General features: G+C 37.1%; 2 protein-coding genes across 2 annotated transcripts; one reads left to right on the top strand and one right to left on the bottom strand.

Annotated features, from left to right (window-relative positions):
- Positions 1 to 16866: 16866 nt before the first annotated feature.
- LOC130980040 (remorin-like) lies at positions 16867 to 19368 on the top strand. Its single transcript, XM_057903639.1, has 6 exons — positions 16867 to 17121; positions 17202 to 17398; positions 18014 to 18058; positions 18179 to 18266; positions 18466 to 18547; positions 18943 to 19368. Exons 2-6 carry the CDS (start codon positions 17206 to 17208, stop codon positions 19135 to 19137), a joined length of 603 nt encoding a protein of 200 aa, XP_057759622.1. The 5' UTR covers positions 16867 to 17121; positions 17202 to 17205; the 3' UTR covers positions 19138 to 19368.
- A 201-nt stretch (positions 19369 to 19569) lies between these two features.
- LOC130980039 (transcription factor MYB17-like) lies at positions 19570 to 20981 on the bottom strand. The gene is made up of 3 exons (XM_057903638.1): positions 20849 to 20981; positions 20375 to 20504; positions 19570 to 20200 (listed from the first exon to the last, which is right to left on the bottom strand). The coding sequence occupies exons 1-3, from the start codon at positions 20979 to 20981 to the stop codon at positions 19570 to 19572; spliced, it is 894 nt and encodes a 297-aa protein (XP_057759621.1).
- Positions 20982 to 21032: the final 51 nt, after the last annotated feature.

Raw genomic sequence — 21032 nt, 5'->3', positions numbered from 1 at the left:
AGTGTTTTAATAAAAGGATAGACTATTATTATTATTACTATTAAAAAAAAATCATTAATTGATAATTTTTAATAATATATTAAATATTAATTTGATATAATTATAATAAAATATTTTTTCAAAATAATATAATCATACATTATTCATGAGCTAATTATTATACAATTAAAGATATTATTATAACATAATATTTACTTACTATATTTTCTATTACACTTGTATATATCATCAAAAAAATTGCTTTTCATTATTTTTTTTCTAAATAAAATCCGTTTTTTATCGGCAAAGAAATTGTGTTTAGGTCAATGATTACTATATATTAGGTGGAGATTTTTTTTCGAATATAATGAAAATACAATTAATAAATAAAGGATAAAAATAAACTTAAAGTCTTAAATATATCTGACACCACTTTATTTATTAAAAAGGAAATTTCTTAAAAAGGAATAAAAAATTTCTCAAAAATAAACTTAAACCCCTGAATGGCATTGCATGCATGCAAAAGAAAGCCGTAGTTTCTCAAAAAAATAACAATATGTTATAAAATTATTCTAATAACAAAAAACTTAAAATAAGAAAATTTAAATATATTACGAATGTTGAAATTCGTGGAACAATTCCTCAATAAAAATCGAACTCCTCCAAGAAAGCTATCTTAACCACATTCCATTAGGTGTCATAATATGTGAGTAGATCTAACCATCCTTCGGTAAAGTAGAGATTATTGCCCCTTCTTTGAACGCTTACATTCATGTAGTGAAACGAATCAGTGAAGACACTCGATGAGGTATTCATGGATGTGATACATTGTAAACGATTATGGCAAAGACAATTGAACTGGAACATTAGACGATAAGAATAACTAGAGTAACAACAATTAATAAATATTAAAGAATAATATAATAGAATGGAGTAATGGAAAAACATTACAAAAAATTATAATTGTACCTTAAAAGGATCAACTTCAATAAAAAACAAAGAATACATTCTTATTCTATGAAGTAGTAAAAAATACTAAATAAATTATGACTGATCTCTCAAATTTAGATTCATGTACGCCAAAAACACTATTTATAGACCTTAGTAAAACAAAATAAATATGTAATTAATACTAAGGCAATTTTTATTATGTACATTATTACGCATTATAATTGATAAGTAGTTAATAGTGCATTAAATATTGATTGATATAATTATAATGAAGATATGTTCCTAAATTAGTTAGATTATATATTTAAATATTAAATAAATATAATATAATATAAATAATATAATAAATAATTTAGAATAGATGAAAAAATTCATTCATTTGGAGGGAAAATGACTCACGAGAGAGCGCACGTCACTTATTAGCTGGGGGAAAACCCAATTTAGTATATTAAGTAGATTTTCCTGAGATAACCTCTTATAAATTTACGCGTAAATCTAAGTGTTATTTCTCTTATTACTTTAATAATCTGGTCTATCTCATATTAGTTATGAAATTACCGAAACTTTATCACATTAGTGTCACAACAAACTACGATGATCCCATACTAAAATACTCAACCACATAGATTAAATTTACATGAGAAAATTCAAAAATTACATGCAAAAATAATCTCATGCATATCTATTTTAACTTGAATAAAAATTCTATTTTATTCGGTGACAGACTCGATGAAACTGCAACGGCAACATCCGGACATAGCGAAGGTGACTAAGTAATGAGTCTATAGAAGAAGAAAGAACTTAACAGACTCACAATGAGAGAGAAAGAGAAAGAGAGAGAGAGAGGAAAATTTACCTAGAGAAAAAACTCGGAAGGAGAATGGTGCGACGGGCTCAACAACGACGGTAACGGGGATGAGCAGCGCTGATGACATAAGCTGAACAGGCCGGACCCAGAAAAATTTAGTAATGGAGACAAAATATAATAAAATTTAGGTATAGATATTTTTTTGCTTCCCACGATATTCAACAAGTTAAGGACTAATCCGTCGTGAATTTGAATTCCATTTAAGAATCTACAATTGGCCGCAACGAGTTGCTATACATACGACAGAATTCGAACCCTCAATACTTATTTAAGCGGACGACTAAGTTGATCACTTGATCAATCTAAATTAGTTTAGATATATTCAAAATTTAAATTAGAACTATCTAATACATATTGATAAGAACTATAAATATACACACAATCATTATTATATATATTAATAATAAAAAATAATTTCATACACATAGTATAATATTTAAAATAACAAAAAAATATTTATAAGGATCTTTTTTTTTTTAACATGATTAAATATATTTGTTTTATATATATTTTTAAACAATTATTTTACTTATTTGTCAAATCTACTTATTAATTTTTATAGTATAAATAAATTTTTTAACCAAAATAATTACAGTATATTAATACATAGATAATAAATTTTTTATCTTAAACAATTTTTAAAAAATCACTAATAATTTAAGTTGTATTTAATTAGAAAACTAAGTTTTAATTTAAGTATTAATTAATTAACTAATAATATAATTAATCATCACTATTTTTTGAGTGTATTTATTTATTTTTCATACTAAATCAATTTAACAATATAATTATTATTATGTGTTAAGTTTAACAATATTTTTTAACATAAAATACAAAAAAACTATTTATATTTTATTTGATATAAAATATATAATAAGCGGTATATGTATATAAGTATTACTTTTTAAAAAAAAATTGTGGGGGCATAAACGTGGGTCCGTCTCTGGCTATGAAGGAAGATGAGAGTTGTGAATAGGTAAGTGACGATGGACTCAGCAACAATATAACAGGAGCTATGCGGTTTTTTTGTGAAGAAGTCGAGAAGAAGATTTAGCTAAGATGATGAGTTTATCTTGCATGGCTATAAAGTATAGACCGAAACTATGAATCATGTGTGATGTGAGGCAAATTCTAATTTCTAAAAAGTGTTTATACGTATATATTTGGGGCGGGTACACTCTAAACTCCATCCTGTCTTGAGCAAAATCTGTCCTGACTCGGGTCAAGATATTACCCTTTTCATCCGGGTATGGACGGGTCGGGTACCTGCATATTCGAAAACTCCTGCCAAGTCTAACCACATATTGATACTCTATTTATTAAGGTTTATCGCTAGTCAATGGATTATTATATACATGTTCATACCCTGGTCCAAGGTTAAGGGCCCAGGTCCAATTGAAGGCCTGATCCAATAGATTAAGCCTAGCAAAGCACCCACCTCCATTCAAGAGGTCGGTGTCAACCCCGACTTAGTACAAAGAAGTCGGTTGTGAGATTAGCTGGCATATAAATACTCATTCAAATGAGTAACCGCCCCTAAAATCTCTCTAACCACTTCCTAAAGCCATATCTTAACCTCCCTACGATAGTGGGACGGTTATTATCCTAAAGATACGGCACTCCAACGGTGGTTATGGCTCACCACTATAAGACACTGACACGCCTCAGGTATTCCTAAGTCCAATACTCTCTAAGACCTGCTTACACCCTTGCTAACTTAGGCATCGAGTGTCTTTGCAGGTACCACCCCCCATTCGCACGCGAGCACAAGTCGGACGGAGCCTCCCGAGTTGCGAACCTACCTGGAGTCCTCCTCTATTATACACTTGGGCCGCCGAACGCCATCCATTGGACCAATCTCCGGTTACCTACCGTAACATTGGCGCCGTTGCCGGGGACCCGCGAGATCATCCCTCGATGGCAGAAAGATCCATGAAGAAGGCCATGTCGAAACGGATTTGAGCAAGAGAATCTAGACATGGGCAATGACAACGAAGACACAGCCCACATCAAGACAATGATCAACATAGAGAGGGTACCTCCGGAGTAAAGAATCCGAAGGTAAATTCCTCAGATGGGCGTGAATCAGAAAAAGGAGGGACCATCCCACGTAGCTGAACTAATAGGATTGGTCCATAGCCGCCTGGAGCAATTGGAACAAGAACGGGAAAGGCAAAAGGAAACCGAAAGGTACCTTAAAGAAGAGATGGAACGGCGAAAAGAGTTAGAAAGAAAACTCTTGCAGCTAAATCCTCTCTCAAGAACTCCCGCGATGAAGGAGAAGATCAACTCCCAGGCGGAGAAGATCCTTTCAGCGAGGACATAATGAGGCAAAAGTTCCAAGAAACTTCAAAAGCCCTGATATGGACCTCTATGATGGAACTACGGATCCAAAGCATCATCTTAGCAATTTTAAAAGTCGGATGTATCTGGCTGACGCCTCCGACGCTACGAGATGCAAGGCCTTCCCGACCACTTTGTCGAAAGCAGCGATGAAGTGGTTCGATAGCCTTCCCCCAAGATCCATCACCAGTTTTGAAGACCTCTCAAGAAAATTCTTGATGAGGTTCTCAATCCAAAAAGATAAGGTAAAACATGCACCGAGCCTCCTGGGGATAAAACAGGAGGTCGGAGAATCTCTACGAGCCTATATGGAAAGGTTCAATAAAGCATGTTTAGAAATCCAAGACCTGCCCACGGAGGCAGTAATAATGGGGTTAGTCAATGGACTTAGAGAAGGTCCCTTCTCACAGTCCATATCTAAAAGACACCCCGTTTCTCTAAGTGATGTACAAGAAAGGGCCGAGAAGTACATCAACATGGAAGAGAATGCCAAACTAAGAGACCTAAGTTCACGACCTGGACCTACTTCCTCCTCTAGGGAGAGGGAAAGGGAAGTCAGGAAGAAGGAAGAACCCGGTCTCGAAAGGCCCAGAAAGTATCACTCTTATACTCCTCTAAAGACTTCTATAGTGGACGTATACAGAGAGATCTGCAACACTGAAAGGCTGCCACCCCCAAGACCTATTAAAATAAAAAAGGGGGAAGTCGCAGCGAATATTGCGAGTACCATAAGATATATGGTCACTCCACCAACGACTGTTACGACCTCAAAAATGTGATAGAAAAGCTGGCTAGAGAAGGTCGGCTTGATAGATATCTCATGGAGAGGTCGGACACCCATGGAAAGAGAAAGCGAGATGACATGGACAGGAGAGATCCTCCACCACAGACCCCTGAGAGACACATTCACATGATCTCAGAGGATTTGCGGGAGGAGGGATCACCAAATCTTCTCGCAAAAGACATCTCAAAAGAGTCTACCAAGTCGAGGAAGAGATCCCCGACTTCCCCACTATCTCATTTACAAAAGAAGATGGGCAAGGGATATACCCGGGCATGATGATCCCGTGGTAATAACCATGATCCTAGCTAATGCCCATCTCCATAGAACCCTAGTAGACCAAGGAAGCTCGGCGGACATCCTTTTCAAGCCCGCCTTCGACAACTAGGGTTAGATGAGAAAGAGCTGAGAGCCTACCCCGACACTCTATATGGGTTAGGGGATACGCCAATAAAGCCGCTAGGTTTTTTACCCCTTCACACAACTTTCGGAAAAGGGGAAAAATCAAGAACTCTAAGCATAGACTTCATAGTCATGATGAAGGGTCAGCCTACAATGCCCTAATTGGCAGGACTACCCTTAATCGTCTTGGAGCAGTGGTATCAACTCCTCACCTCTGCATGAAATTCCCAACCCCAGGAGGAATAGCCACGGTGAGGGGAGATCAAAAATTGGCAAGGAAGTGCTATAACGAAAGCCTAAATCTGAGAGGAAAGGGCAAAGAAGTCCACACCATAGAGTTAGGTGGGACAAGAACCAAAGAAGAGCTACGACCTCAGCCGGGAGGAAAACCGAGGAGATACAAGTCGGTGAAGGGGAAGAAAAGAATACCTACATAGGAGCCAACCTAGGGGAAACCCTGAAACAAAGGTTGGGTGAACTCCTAAAAGCTAATTCCGACCTCTTCGCCTGGAAGGCTTCCGACATGCCCGGGATTGACCCCGAGCTCATGTCTCACAGGCTCTCGGTTTACCCAGGGTCCCGACCTGTACATCAAAGAAGACGCAAGCTCGGCCCAGAGAGGGCCTCCATAGTAGAAGAGCAAGTACAGGCGCTCCTGGAAGCCGGCTTTATCAGAGAGGTCAAATACCCAACATGGCTAGCCAATGTAGTGCTAGTCAAAAAACAAAACGGTAAATGGAGAATGTGCGTCGACTATACCGACTTGAATAAGGCGTGTCCTAAGGACCCTTATCCTCTACCGAATATTGATACCCTGGTAGACTCCAGCTCAGGGTACCAATACCTATCATTCATGGACGCCTACTCGGGATATAACCAGATCCCGATGCATGAACCCGACCAGGAGAAAACATCGTTCATCACACCAAAAGCCAACTATTGCTACGTGGTCATGCCATTCGGATTGAAGAATGCAGGAGCCACGTATCAAAGGCTGATGAACAAAGTGTTTTCCTCCCATTTAGGGAGCCTAATGGAGGTATACGTCGACGACATGTTAGTAAAAACCAAGCAAGAAGTCGACCTCTTAACCGACCTCTCAAAAGTCTTCGACACTATAAGGTTGCATGGGATGAGATTAAATCCCGCAAAATGCGCCTTCGCAGTAGAGGCAGGGAAATTTCTAGGCTTCATGCTAACACAAAGAGGGATTGAGACCAATCCCGACAAGTGCAGAGCCATCCTAGAAATGAAGAGCCCGACTTGTTTAAGAGAGGTTCAACAGCTCAACGGCCGACTTGCAGCCCTCTCCAGATTTATGGCAGGATCGGCACTAAAATCCCTTCCATTATTCTCCCTGTTAAGGAAGGGATGCCAGTTTGAATGGACCCCGGAATGTGAGGAGGCGTTCCAGGAGTTCAAAAAATTCTTAAGCCAACCTCCTATCTTGACCCGACCAATACCGGGAAAAGACCTAGTCCTATACCTATCCGTCGCAAACAGGGCTGTCTCATCAGCCCTGATCACAGAAGACGAGGTCGGTCAACGCCCGGTCTACTTTACCAGTAAGGTTCTACAAGGCCCTGAGCTAAGGTACCACAAACTAGAGAAGTTTGCCTACTCCTTAGTGATAGCCTCACGAAGGCTACGACCTTACTTTCAGGCTCATACAATAAGAGTCCGCACAAACCAACCCATAAAGCAAATCCTCCAAAAGACGGACGTTGCAGGGAGAATGGTTCAATGGGCGATAGAACTCTCCGAGTTCGATTTGAGATACGAAACTCGGACTGCAATTAAAGCCCAATGCCTCGCCGACTTCATCGCGGAATACGCAGGTGAACAAGAGGAAAAACCGACCACATGGGAACTCTATGTAGACGGATCCTCCAACAAGACAGGGAGCGGCGCAGGCATAATATTGGTAGATGAAAAAGGGACCCAGATAGAGGTCTCCTTAAAATTTGAATTTCCAGCTTCAAACAATCAGGCAGAATATGAAGCCTTGATTGCCGGATTAAAGTTAGCAGAAGAAGTTGGCACTACAAAGGTGATGGTCCACAGCGACTCACAAGTGGTAACTTCCCAAATAAGTGGAGAGTATCAGGCAAAGGACCCCAATATGAAGAAATACTTGGAAAAAACCTTGGAACACCTCGGGCACTTTGCGGAAACCGAGGTTAAGCACATAACTCGGGATCTAAATAGCAGAGCTGACGCCCTATCCAAGTTAGCAAGTACCAAACCCGGAGGAAACAATAGAAGCCTGATCCAGGAAACCCTCCAAGAACCCTCGGTATCAAAAACAGAGGATCAACAAAAGGTACTTGAGGTAGTCGGCCTAAACCTCGGATGGATGAACCCCTTAGTCGAATACCTGAAGTTCGACATCCTCCCCAAAGAGGAGAAAGAGGCTAAAAGATCCGAAGGGAAGCACAACATTATACTTTGGTGAGAAATGTCCTTTACAGAAGAGGGATATCAACGCCATTACTAAAGTGCGTACCGACCTCAAAAACCACCGAGGTGTTGGAGGAAGTACATAGTGGGATCTGCGGAAACCATCTCGGAGCGAGGTCGCTGGCCAGAAAAGTGATCCGAGCAGGATTCTATTGGCCGACCTTGCAGAAAGAGGCAACAGACTTTGTGAAAAAATGCCAGCCATGTCAGATGCATGCAAATTTCCACGTGGCTCCACCAGAAGAGCTCATCAGTATAACTTCCCCCTGGCCCTTCGCAAAATGGGGAATGGATTTGTTAGGTCCTTTTCCCCAAGCACCAGGGCAAGTCAAATACTTGATCGTGGGAATAGATTACTTCACAAAGTGGATAGAAGCAGAACCACTAGCTACTATCACCGCTCAAAGAAGTCGCAGGTTCCTCTACAAAAACATTATCACAAGGTATGGAATACCTTATTCCATCACCACGGATAATGGGACTCAGTTCACCGACGCCTCCTTCAGAAGTTTTGTAGCCAGTATGAAAATCAAACATCAATTCACCTCGGTAGAACACCCACAAGCCAATGGGCAAGCCGAGGCAGCTAACAAAGTCATACTGGCAGGACTGAAGAAGAGATTACAAGAAGCCAAGGGAGCTTGGGCTGACGAGCTCCCCCAAGTGCTATGGGCTTATAGGACGACCCCCCAATCCGCCACAGGAGAAACACCCTTCCGACTAGTCTACGGCGTAGAAGCCATGATTCCTATAGAAATCAGTGAGCAAAGCCCAAGGGTAATTCTCCATGATGAGGTCGGAAATGTACAGGGGCACAAAGAGGAGCTCGACTTGCTCCCCGAAGTCCGAGAGAACGCCCAGATAAGAGAAGCGGCATTAAAGCAAAGGATGACTACCAGATACAACAAGAAAGTCATTCGAAGAACATTCGCCGTAGACGACTTGGTCCTAACCAGAAACGACATTGGAGTCCACAAGACGGGGGAAGGAAAGCTCGCCGCCAATTGGAAAGGGCCATACAAAATTAAAGAAGTGTTAGGGAAAGGTTATTATAAAATAACCGACCTGGATGGCACTGAGTTACCAAGGTCGTGGCATGCTTGTAATATGAAAAGGTACTACAGCTAGAAGCGAACTCTACTCCCTGATGTACTCTTTTCCCAGCTTCATGATTTTTTCCCAAAAAAGGGTTTTTTCTGGAGAGGGGTTTTTAACGAGGCATCATAGTAGAGGCTAAGGGAAAATATACTGTCAAGACCCTTAGTAGCAAAAAGGTACCTTCCCGATTAATAAAGATCTTTTTCATTCATATGTCTCTATTAAATATCCTCCTGTATTTTTCTAAGTCTTTCTACGAAACGCGCCGACTTAAGCTCGACAAAACGTGAAAATCCCATGAACCGACCTAGACGGTCGTCAGGATAAAACGACGAGGTACAAGTCGGTGTAAAGAGGTTATATAAGTCGATCGTAAAAAACTCGTAAATCAACCCGACTCATAAGTCGGAGAGTGATCCCGAGTAAGGAAACTTGGAAAACTTTGATCCACAGATCGGAGTATAACACCGAGTAAGAAGAAAAACGCATCGCAAAAATAACCTAAGTCATAAAAACTCACTAAAGCAAAAGCTGAGTAAAAAGGATAACAAAAGAGATAGGAGAGCCTGAGAAAGTTTAAAGTTTGCACGCAGGCCTTTTCACGAAAAAGGCTCAAGAAAACAATGCAAGCAAACAAAAGGCTTTTCCGAAAAGATCAAACATATCAAAATAAAAAAGCATGCATACGCGCAAAGTAACTTATAACCCCTATCTAAAAAGGGGCACCCACTCCGACTAGAAAACCCTTATCCAAAAAAGGGAATTTATTTTGTTTAAACCCTTATCCAAAAAAGGGAAACAAACGAAATATTTTGTTTACGGCCTTAAAAGGCCAGAAGCAAATTGTTCACAAATCACCAACAAATAAATATAAGTTCAAAAAAGGGGGACCCACAGGCCGGGCCCCCATATAGCCACAAAAATAAAAAGAAGTCATTTCTTGGAAGCAGAGGAATCACCACCACCAGGAGGAACACCACCAGGACCGGGAGGAGGAACGGAAGAAGAACCGGAGGCATCTGTAGGACGAGGAGGAGACTCGATAATTCTCTGTCCCCGAGTCTTCAGGTCTGACTCGGAAATGACCTCGGGGACGGGAGGATCAACGATGGCGCCGTCAATAACCACCTTGTCGGGATGGAGCGGAGAGAGGTCCAAGTCGGGAGCGATAACTCTGACTTGTTCCAAGAAAATCCTCCAGGACTCCTCGGCACCATCGGCGATAGAGTCCTCCAACTCGGCATATGCGTTCCGAGAATTCAGCAAGTCCTTCCTCACGGCCACAATATCTTGAAATAAGCTGTGGTAGCTGTCTTGCGCCGTCTTCCTCAGATTAGCCTCCAGGGTACATTGGGCCCGTAGCTTACCCTCCTCCTCCTTCAGGTGATCCCTCTCCTTCCTCAACCTATCCTTCTCCTCTTTTAGCTCCTTTTCATGTTTTTCAAAATACGAAGTCTCCCCTCTAACTCCTCAACCCTCGAGGTTGCACCCAAAGAGCTAAGGGGAGCCTTCTCAAAGATATCCAAAAGCTTGCCACAGACACCCGCCGTCCTAAAACTCTCCTCAGCCATGGTGGTAAGGTGGTTCCGAACAGAAGCATCATCCATATGTATAAAAGGATAGATGTTCTTTCGGACGAATGCCATAGCATCCGCCTTAACCCCACCATCGAAGGAAGAAGAGCCAGACTCTGAAGTCTTGCGCTTCTTCTTCTCAGGTTCAGCGAGAATTTGGGCAGAAGGGGGTGGTCGGGGCAAGCTCGAGGAAGAAAGTACAATAGGTTGAGTAGGAGTGCCAGTGTTCTTAGGAGGAGGAGGCGGAGGGGGTGGAGAGATGACCACCCCGGACCTAGCCCGGGACTTCGCCTTAGCCTCCCGGACCCTTTGGTAGGCCTCCTGAGCGTTCCTTTTTGCCATATCTACAAAAGAAAACAAATAACAACCGAGTTACAAGTCGGTAAAATATAAGGCAACAACTCGTCGGCAAAATATAAGTCGGCGAAAACTACTCGGAGATAAAGAATGCATGCACTACCTATTTGAGATTGAACAAAGGTCGGTGTACCCTGGAGAATTTTCCTGGTATCCAAGTAGGGGGACTTCCCCACGCCTCTCGGAAAAACCCTACAATGGCCGCCTCCACCTCGTCTAGGTCGTCTAGACCAATCTTTTCGCAAGGGGTGGCCGGCAGCCAGTAAAGGGGAAAGCGAGGGGAGGAATGCTCATCCAGAAAAAAGGGGTGGTGACCCTCTACAGCTTGAACCTTGAAGAAGAAGTTTTTGAAGTCGTGGAAAGACTCGTCAAAAAGGGTGAAAATCCTCCGACCTTGAATGGCTCGGAAGGATACCCATTGTTGCTTATTATTTAGCCCACTAAAGGGCTTAGTCATATGGAAAAGATAAAAAAAGATTCTCAAGGAAGTCGGGAAGTCCAGAGCGTGGCTTATAAACTGATAAATCTTCAAAAAACCCCAGGAATTGGGATGGAGTTGAGTAGGGGCAACCTTACAATGGTGCAGAACGGATATCTCAAAATCCGAGAAAGGAAGAAAAACACCCAAACGGGTGATCATGCATTCATATATAAAGAAAAAATGAGAGGCTGCCTCATCAACTCTCCCAAAACAGACCCGGTCTTCAAGACCCGGGATTATCAGTTCATATTTGGGCTCGTCCTCATCCGAAGTACAGAGCCTGTGATGAGTACGGAGGTGGGTGATGAACTCAGCGTCAACCAACGGTTCCTCCCCAAGAACCGTATCGTCAACCCACTGAGAAAGAATGTCTACAGAAGCCATTTTTTATAAAAGAGAAAGTGGCAGAAAACCTACAAAAAGGAAAAAGAAAAAGAAAATCAAAAAACAAGGCCGCTAAAGAAGAAAAATTCGAAACTAGAACCTACGGGTCAACCTATCTACTCGCCAAACAAAACATGCAAACAAAAATGACATGGGAAAAGCAGAACTAACCTTTATCCGAAAATGAAGGTTGGAGAGAGCTGACGTCTTCAAACACAAGAATGCAACACGAACAGGATAAGGAGAAGTTTGAAAGATTGCAGAAACGGAAAATGGAAAGAGAGGGAAAGTATTTATAAATAGGCTAAGGGGCATAGTGGTAAAAATGGGGCAGTCATTAAATGCGACTGCACCGTTACCAAAGCCCTCAATCCCTAAATAATCCCTCAACGGACACGACGCTTGAATTGACGTAACTGTCAGAAACCAAAAGTCGCGAAAATCACGTCGGTTTCCAAGATCCGTGTTCTTTCAAACAGGTCGACTACAAACCCGAGCTAAATACTTGAACCTAAACTTTAAAAAGATTTGGGCTCAAGTAGGGGCAATGTTCATACCCTGGTCCAAGGTTAAGGGCCCAGGTCCAATTGAAAGGCCTGATCCAATAGATTAAGCCTAGCAAAGCACCCACCTCCATTCAAGAGGTCGGTGTCAACCCCGACTTGGTACAAAGAAGTCGGTTGTGAGATTAGCTGGCATATAAATACTCATTCAAATGAGTAACCGCCCCTAAAATCTCTCTAACCACTTCCTAAAGCCATATCTTAACCTCCCTACGATAGTGGGACGGTTATTATCCTAAAGATACGGCACTACTCCAACGGTGGTTATTGGCTCACCACTATAAGTACACTGACACGCCTCAGGTATTCCTAAGTTCCAATACTCTCTAAGGCCTGCTTGCACCCTTGCTAACTTAGGCATCGGAGTGTCTTTGCAGGTACCACCCCCCATTCGCACGCGAGCACAAGTCGGACGGAGCCTCCCGAGTTGCGAACCTACCTGGAGTCCTCCTCTATTATACACTTGGGCCGCCGAACGCCATCCATTGGACCAATCTCCGGTTACCTACCGTAACAACATACATATTCATATTTACTTGAAACTATATTTAATTTCACAAATTAAAATTAATTGTTTCATGCAATAATAAATATTTTACTCTTTAACTATTGGATCTATAGCATTTACAAATATAAATACAATTCTATTTCTTTTTCTAATAGGGATACTTTAATTTTTCTGGTTTGTGTTTCCTTGTGTGAGATATACATTTTCCTAATTTTTTTCTTCGACAAAAAGAAGAATAGTACCTTCGATTTTTTTTTTAAATTGGAGGACCACAATAAAATTAGGTTGGTTCACCAGATTTTTCTACTATTCATAATTGGGTTGGACTATCCTGATTATCTCGAAACAAAAAATAGAATTTTACAAATAATATAATTTTATTTGTTTATGAAAATATTATTACTTTTATCTTGAATCCAACATTTTATATTTTTATTACATGACTTAAGAGTTAGATGAACAATAAATAAAGAAATAATGGAGGACATGCTATGTTGTACCTGTAATTTAGATTGTCGAGAATGATCCTGAGAAATAAGGAGAAGCCCAATAATGGCTGATATTTTTTACTAACAAATATGGCTTGCACTCTCTAATAAAGTGGAAGCTAATGGGATAACTATTGATGATAACAAAATTAATAAATTATGCTTTATAAAGTAAAACTATTGATGATACTACTTTTTTCTACACATTTCCTATAATAATTCTCAGGATTAGATACCCTTCTATGAGAAAAAATCCTATTTGAAATTTGATATGCCCACTCATCACTAAATCAATAAAAAATAATTAATAGAAAATATAAGAATCAAATGTAATTAGTTAATAATATTAGTGTTCGGTTGCTTGTCAAGATTAGAAGTCAATTGGGTGTTGGATCAAGAACAACTACTAAATAGAGGAAGGTATTTGGACCTGAACGCAGAATTTATAAAAAAAAGGTGCTATTACGATCGTTGGTGGGTCGGCGGATGGGACCACTTATAAAGATATTCTGATAACAAAATAAGTGTCTGTACGACGAGACGACTAATTAGAATAAAGATAATATATCTTGGAGGAGGGGAATGTCCCTCCTCATTTATACTTTGTACTTGAGTGGGTCTTTTGACTTAGACTCATTCGCTTGAAAGCTTTTGCTAGCTGTTTAGGTTTTTCTCGAAAAGTAGAGTAACACGCAGGTCATTTTTGCACATATGGATCAAAGATCCGTCAGATCGGTGGTCCACAAATTGAATTTTTGGCTTTTATTGAGTTGGGTTAGAACAATTAATTAATTTTAAAATTTAAATTTATAATTTAAGATTTAGAAGTAATAGTTTATAATTTAGACTCTAAATTTAAAATAAATAAATTAATTTAAAAAACTAATTGATATTAATTGAAAAAATTAGTTATGTAATATTATTCAAAAATTAAAAATCCGTTATCAAGTGAGCTATGCACTCCATATTGTTGTTTATGGTATCAATTAGTAATTAGTTAGACTAATTTGCAATAATGAGTTCAGCTGCTTTATAAAATCACTTAAATAGTAGCATACTAGCATGTATTATACTATTATTTCAAACAGTTATTATCAACACTTGAATGTTTATAATAATTTTCAGTAAATATAATTCAACAATAAAAGGACCTTTGTTACTTCTCAGAGAGAGATAATGTAGTAATAATAATTAGTAACAATCACACCCTCAACTTTATTGCAATAAATAAAAGGACCCTCACCCCTTATAATAATCTTCTATATCTTCCAGCTAAGATTTGTCTTCAAAATGATAAATACATTGAAAGCAAAAGAAAATTATGAAAAGCATTATTAATAAATAAATATATAAATAAATAAAGGGTTGGACAAGTTGAGCAAGAAACCAACGTTGGTCGATTGGGATTGATTGTGAGAGATTTAATGAGCTGTGTTTTTCTAAGGTTGTCCCACAAACAAAATAAGATTCCGTTTTGTGCACGATTATGAAAACTCTAAAGAATCTCTATGAAGTTATTGAATCTTTCTCCGTTTTCTCTTTCATCATGGAATTGAAGCTACTCCACACACAAATTTAACACCGTTTGATATATATATATATATATATATATATATATATATATCATTCTAAAATTAAGGTTAATACTTAAATTAATCTTTAATTAATCGTATGTCAATTTAATTTTTTAAAAATTAAACGTCTTAAAAAGACGAATGTGATTATATAACTGTGTAAAATATTTTATATTGTTAGTATATCAAATTAAATTCATATTATATATGTTTATTTAATTAAAGTAGAGACCAATTTAATTTATTATAAGTGTATTTTTTAAAGATAACATTTTAATCTCTTAAAAATAAAATTAACACATGAGTGGGTTTTTAGAGATTATTGACCTTTAGAACTAAACTCATTAATTTGTTACACCTGGTGAAACCTTGATTAATACGATACTGCCAACGAATTATGTTCAACTTTATAGTATCCACCAATATTCCCATTTGGAAGATTATGAAATGATTAAATTAAAGAATATTTTCCTCACAAAAAGGAAGGCATGTTTATTGGCGTGAAATGTTTTGATTTAGGTATTTATATTATGGACATAATAATTTAGGGTGTTGGCTTATTGATTAAGGAGATGTTCTTTCTATATTAACTATTTCGGTTCAGATCTTAGGGCTATTATTATTGAACTTAATGATTAATTAAATTGCTCCTTTTTAGTTATCATTTTTCAAAGAAAGAGATTTACATACCCACAAAATTAAGAGTTATTAAATATGAGATCCTTTGTTAATGAAATAATAAAAAGAACTGATGCCCTTGGCCTTATAAATAAAATCTCGAATATAACTGAGTATTCATTATCAAATATTATTTCGTTTTGAGAACCTTTATGTTTGAGGTTTTTTTTTTTATTTTTTTTTATTAGAGCTATGTAACCCTTCCACTAGACTAATATTCATATTCATCTAATTAGAATTGATTCCATCTTTGTTATCTACGGTTTTTTCTTTTCTCTCCGAGAATAAAGTATATTTTTTATTTTTAAAATTTATTAAAAATTTAAAAAATAATATATTTAAATTTTATTTTATTTTAATATTGTCTCAAAAAAATTTTATTTGTATCAAATATACTCTTTACGACTAATTTTTTAGGATAAATTTAACAATAATTTTACAAGAACAACTTTTAATATAAACAAATCAGACATAAATGTCATACGTTATTGCTGAATTGATTCTAAATTTTTTAAAAATTTAGTTATTAACTATGATGCACGAACATGGATACGGGATACGACACGACACGAGACACGGCGACACGAATTTTAAAATCTTATACGACAAGGGGACACGCATACATATAAAATATAAAGTAATTTTTAGATAAATTGTAATGCTATTCTGATATTTTATTGATATTAAAATATAAATTAATTTTTAATTATTTTTAATGTCTTATTTTAGTTATATAAAATATTTAAAATATTTTTTGTTTCAATAAATAATAATATATACTATATCTAAATTTATTTCAAGAATATATGTTAAAAATAAAACTGGACACACAGACACGTGATGGTATTTAGGTGTGTCCAAGCATGTCCGGAGTAGAATTTTTCACTTTTTATTAAGACACGGTTGGACACAATAGACATGCGTATCAGACGAGTATCAGTGAGTGTTGTGTCCAACACACGGACACGATAACTCAGGGAAGTGTCCGTACTTCATAGGTTATTAGGAGTATATTTGATACAAATCAAAACTTATTCAAAGATAAAATTAAAATAAAATAAAAATTAAAGATATTTTTAAAATTTTTAACAAACTCCATTCAGCGATAAAAATATACTCTCTGTCTCGCTAATAGTTATACTTTCCTCAATTCAAAATTATGTTTGCTTATTAAAAATAGTTATCATATATATTTTTGTGTATTAACAATTATGGCAATCAAATTACTTTTTTTTTTTTCGTTTTAATCCTATCTGAATGAATCATACATGAAAACTCAAAGGAGAAAAATGATGAAACAAATGAAATCAAGGGGGAAAAAAAAAGAAAATGGATCCCACAAAGGGGTATGTGTAAAAGAGTGATTGAAACTTTGAAGTTTGGTTATCCATTTTGGTGTTGTTTTGTGTGTATAAATAATTTGATTGGAAGATAGCATGTGGAGCTGCTTTCATACTCCATAATCTGTTACTGTGCCAACTCATTCTGAGGCCAATTTGTACCTAACACACCCCCTAAGAAATCAGAAAAATCCTTCTTCATATTCTTCATTTAACAGCTACAACCATAATATCTCAACCAACCCCTTACTTCTCTCTCTCTTTCTTTCAACTTTGAACTACTTCTTCCCTAGTAAGTGAAACTGCTTTCTTTGTTTTCTGTTACATATAATTCAATTTTCTAAACTAAACTGAGCTCTCTTATTGGTAAAGAAAAATGACAGAAGAGCAACCTCAAACTAGTGTGGAATCACAAAAACCTTCTTCTGATGATCCTTCTCCAGCTGCTACAACTGAGGCTCCTTCTCATGAAGAACATGTTCATGAAGCTTCTAAGGATGTGGCTGAGGAGAAATCTGTAATTCCAGATACCAAGCCTGATGAATCCAAGGCTCTTGTTCTAGTTGAGAGTATGATATAATTATATATATACTATACCTACTACCCTTTTTATTATTATATTATATGCTCCAAAAGGATTCTTGTTTCTATTCTTTTATTAATGATTAATATATGTTTGGTTGTGAGCAAGTGTTGTTTATATTTTTCTGTTGTTCTTCTGAATTTCAACTTACAAGGTTGTTTTTTTTCCAAATTTTAGTGCCAAAACAAAAATCTTGCATCATGGTGTTTATAGATATTATATTTCTCTTCTTTCCCAAACAAGTATAAAAATCACTGAAATTTTTAATTGTTATAATTCTATAGAATAGGTTGTTGTTATTTTATCATATCCCTTCCCCCTTTTGGAAATAAAATTAGAAATTGTATTTGATTATTTTTGTTCTTGTTCTTTTATGTGTTAACTCTATGCTAGGATTTTTCTATTTAAGTTAAATTACTCTGCACCCTTCAGCTTCTATTAGCAGAGAGATTGATTCTTCTATTAGCAAAGAATTCATTTAGCTCAAACTTTCTAAACTTTCACCATGCAGTTTAGTTCATAAACATGAGTATAATCACAATCATAAGTTGATGTTAATTGTTTTTGTTATGTTTATTCTTGTTAATTTGGTGATTGCCAGAGCCTCTTGTTGAAGAGAAACCATCTGAGGGCTCCGTTGACCGAGGTATGTCGATTTTCTTTGTGAATTTTGGTTTCTCTTTTATGCAACATTATCTTCAAATTACAGATTATGAAACATGTTTTTTCTTTTTCTTTTTTCTTTTTTTGTTTTTGGGGTTTGTAGATGCTGTGCTTGCAAGAGTTGCAACAGAGAAGAGGCTATCACTAGTCAAAGCATGGGAAGAAAGTGAAAAGTCAAAAGCAGAAAACAAGTAAGAGCATCCATTACTTGCTTCAAATGAAAACATCTTGTTCTTCTTTTGGTCTTTTAAATGAAAATTTTCTATTAGAAAGTAGCTTTGTTTTTGCTAATTTAGCATTAGGCATTCATATTAGTTTATCATATTCTTTTGTTCTTTGGCTTTATTTAATAATGTTTTCAATACTAATTGAAATGAAAATGTTGAGCAGGGCTCACAAGAAGCTTTCAGCCATTTCTGCATGGGAGAACAGCAAGAAAGCTTCTGTGGAGGCTGAGTTGAGAAAAATTGAAGTAAGAATTTATTTCATTACTAATTTCATTAGTTATTTTCTCTTTCTGTTTTATTAGACTTGATTCTACAAGCAAATAGAAGTTAATTCTCAAAGTGGTCCTCGAAATTGATCGCATGCATTAAAATAAGTCTCTGATATTTTAATCACATCAATTACGTCCTTAAGATTGACAAAAAAACATTAGTATCTAACGACATGACAAAACTAACGTGATGCACTTTCGCTAATCTCGTGCAATTGGGATCTCGAGAACTATTTCAATGCATGCGAGCCAATTTGAGGGACCACTTAGATTTAAATACCAAATTGTGGCTTATTTCATATCACTTTCTTGGGATTTTTTATGGAAAAAGAGAGGAATCTAAGTTGACAAATTTTTTCACATGTGAGTAGGAGCAACTAGAGAAGAAAAAGGCAGAATATGCAGAGAAAATAAAGAACAAAATAGCTGCAATCCACAAAGAAGCTGAAGAAAAGAGAGCTATCATTGAAGCTAAAAAAGGAGAGGATCTCTTGAAGGCAGAGGAGGTAGCTGCAAAGTATAGGGCTACTGGGACTGCTCCAAAGAAACTCCTTGGTTGTTTCTAATGCCTCTCATTCAAGCAAAAAAGCCTGTTTGGAAATCAAAGATGTGAATTACTATTTGTGCATTTCTTTCATCTCTTCCCATTCATATATCAATACAACTGTGTGATCTGAGTTTAATTTTATGTCATGCAAAATTTAGTTCAATGTTCCTTTCATTATGTGTCTATAGAGATTGTTATGTTGGAGTGTATATATATATATATATTTATATTTATTTATATATACCATCTACTTTGAGGACAATGAAATTAAATTATTCCATTCCTTTTGTCCAATAATTACTCTTTGATTAGTCTAGGACCCTGGAAAAATGATATAATCAATGATAAGGACATTATTAAGATCTCAAATTAGTTGCTGCAACATTATGACTACATTAGGAAAAAGCAATAAAATGATCCTAAAATCAAAGCATATTATTAAGACTCTTTCTTACTCACATCTACCATCAAGGGTATTGAGGAAATTGTCATTCTGTCCTAAGAACAACACTTCACCATCAGGCACATCTAGCAGATGATTTATTGAAGAATCAGAAGTATCAAGAAATTCATAATAGCCTAAACTCGACTCGGCCGTGCCACCATCTTCAAGCTTTGCCTTAGAGCTACTTTTTTGTTGTTCATGTGTAATGTCAGCAAAGAAACTGCTTTCTGTGTTCTTCAGCTTCAATGAAACTTCAGAACTCGACTCCAATTTGGACGAAGATAATGATGCTTGTGACACAAGGTTCTGAGTCACAACTGCTCCTTCTTCTTTCGCCTTGATCACGCGAAAAGACTGTCCAACCTCAGAATGCCAGAGTTGGAGAAAGTGATCCTGGTATGATTCACTTGCTGAGAATGAATTATGCAATGAGGATTCCATTGACAACCTTGCCTCAGCTTCAACTCTTGCACTTTCCCATTGCACCATATGGCGCGTAGAAGGAGACTCAGATTTAACATTGTTATGATCAGGCACGAAGGAGGATCGAGGCAGGCGCTTCTTCAGTTGCGTGTTCCAAAAGTTCTTGATTTCATTATCTGTTCTTCCTGGAAGATGGGATGCTATAGCAGCCCACCTAAAAAGTATTTGTTTTTTTACATGCAAATTGAATGTAACATTACAAGCATAATGGAATTGCAACATAAATGCTGAAACTGAAGAAATCAACATTAAAGGAATCAACTAGAGTTCATTCATTCATTCATTCAAGCACTATTATTGTTCTTTGTTAACTCATAATGTGAGGTACCTGTTTCCAAGCATGCCATGAAGCTGAATAATTGTACCCTCTTCTTCAGTTGTAAATGGACCACGTTTTATGTCAGGGCGAAGGTAATTTATCCACCTTAGACGACAGCTTTTGCCACATCTCAGGAGACCTTAGTTAGTGCCAAGTTTAAAGATTAGAGTTCACCAACAGAATCATATAATGTGTCATGTTTGTTCATTTTTTCATACAACATTTAACCAATTTTTAGGACCTATAGTTAGATACTTAGATATACATGGTTCTGTGAACCATTTCTCAAGGGTATAAAAGTTATATTCATCTAAGACTTGACCAGTTAAATTCAAGAATTTGAGTTGGTGCAATTTTAAGACACCCCACTTGGTTTTTCTGTTTTTTTCTAGCTTCAAAAAGTTCTAAAAAACTCCACACTAGAAAAGAAAGCAAAAAAAGAAGAAAAAGAAATGCAATGACACAGGGAATTCAAACTTGCACCTGCTTGCTTTGGAACTGTTCTCCAACTTCCATGGCCATGTTTCTTAATGTATTCAATCAATGCTTCATCTTCTTCAGGAGTCCAAGCACCTCTTCTCACTCCATGTTTATCACAGCATGGTGTTTTCCCCATCTTCACCACCACTACTTCTACTACTAGTGCCTCATCACCACAACAATAATA

Source organism: Arachis stenosperma, chromosome 5 (genome assembly GCF_014773155.1).
Source record: "Arachis stenosperma cultivar V10309 chromosome 5, arast.V10309.gnm1.PFL2, whole genome shotgun sequence".
Taxonomy (NCBI): Eukaryota; Viridiplantae; Streptophyta; class Magnoliopsida; order Fabales; family Fabaceae; genus Arachis; species Arachis stenosperma.
Note: the sequence above shows the minus strand (reverse complement) of the source record. Positions and strands in the feature narration are given on the sequence as shown.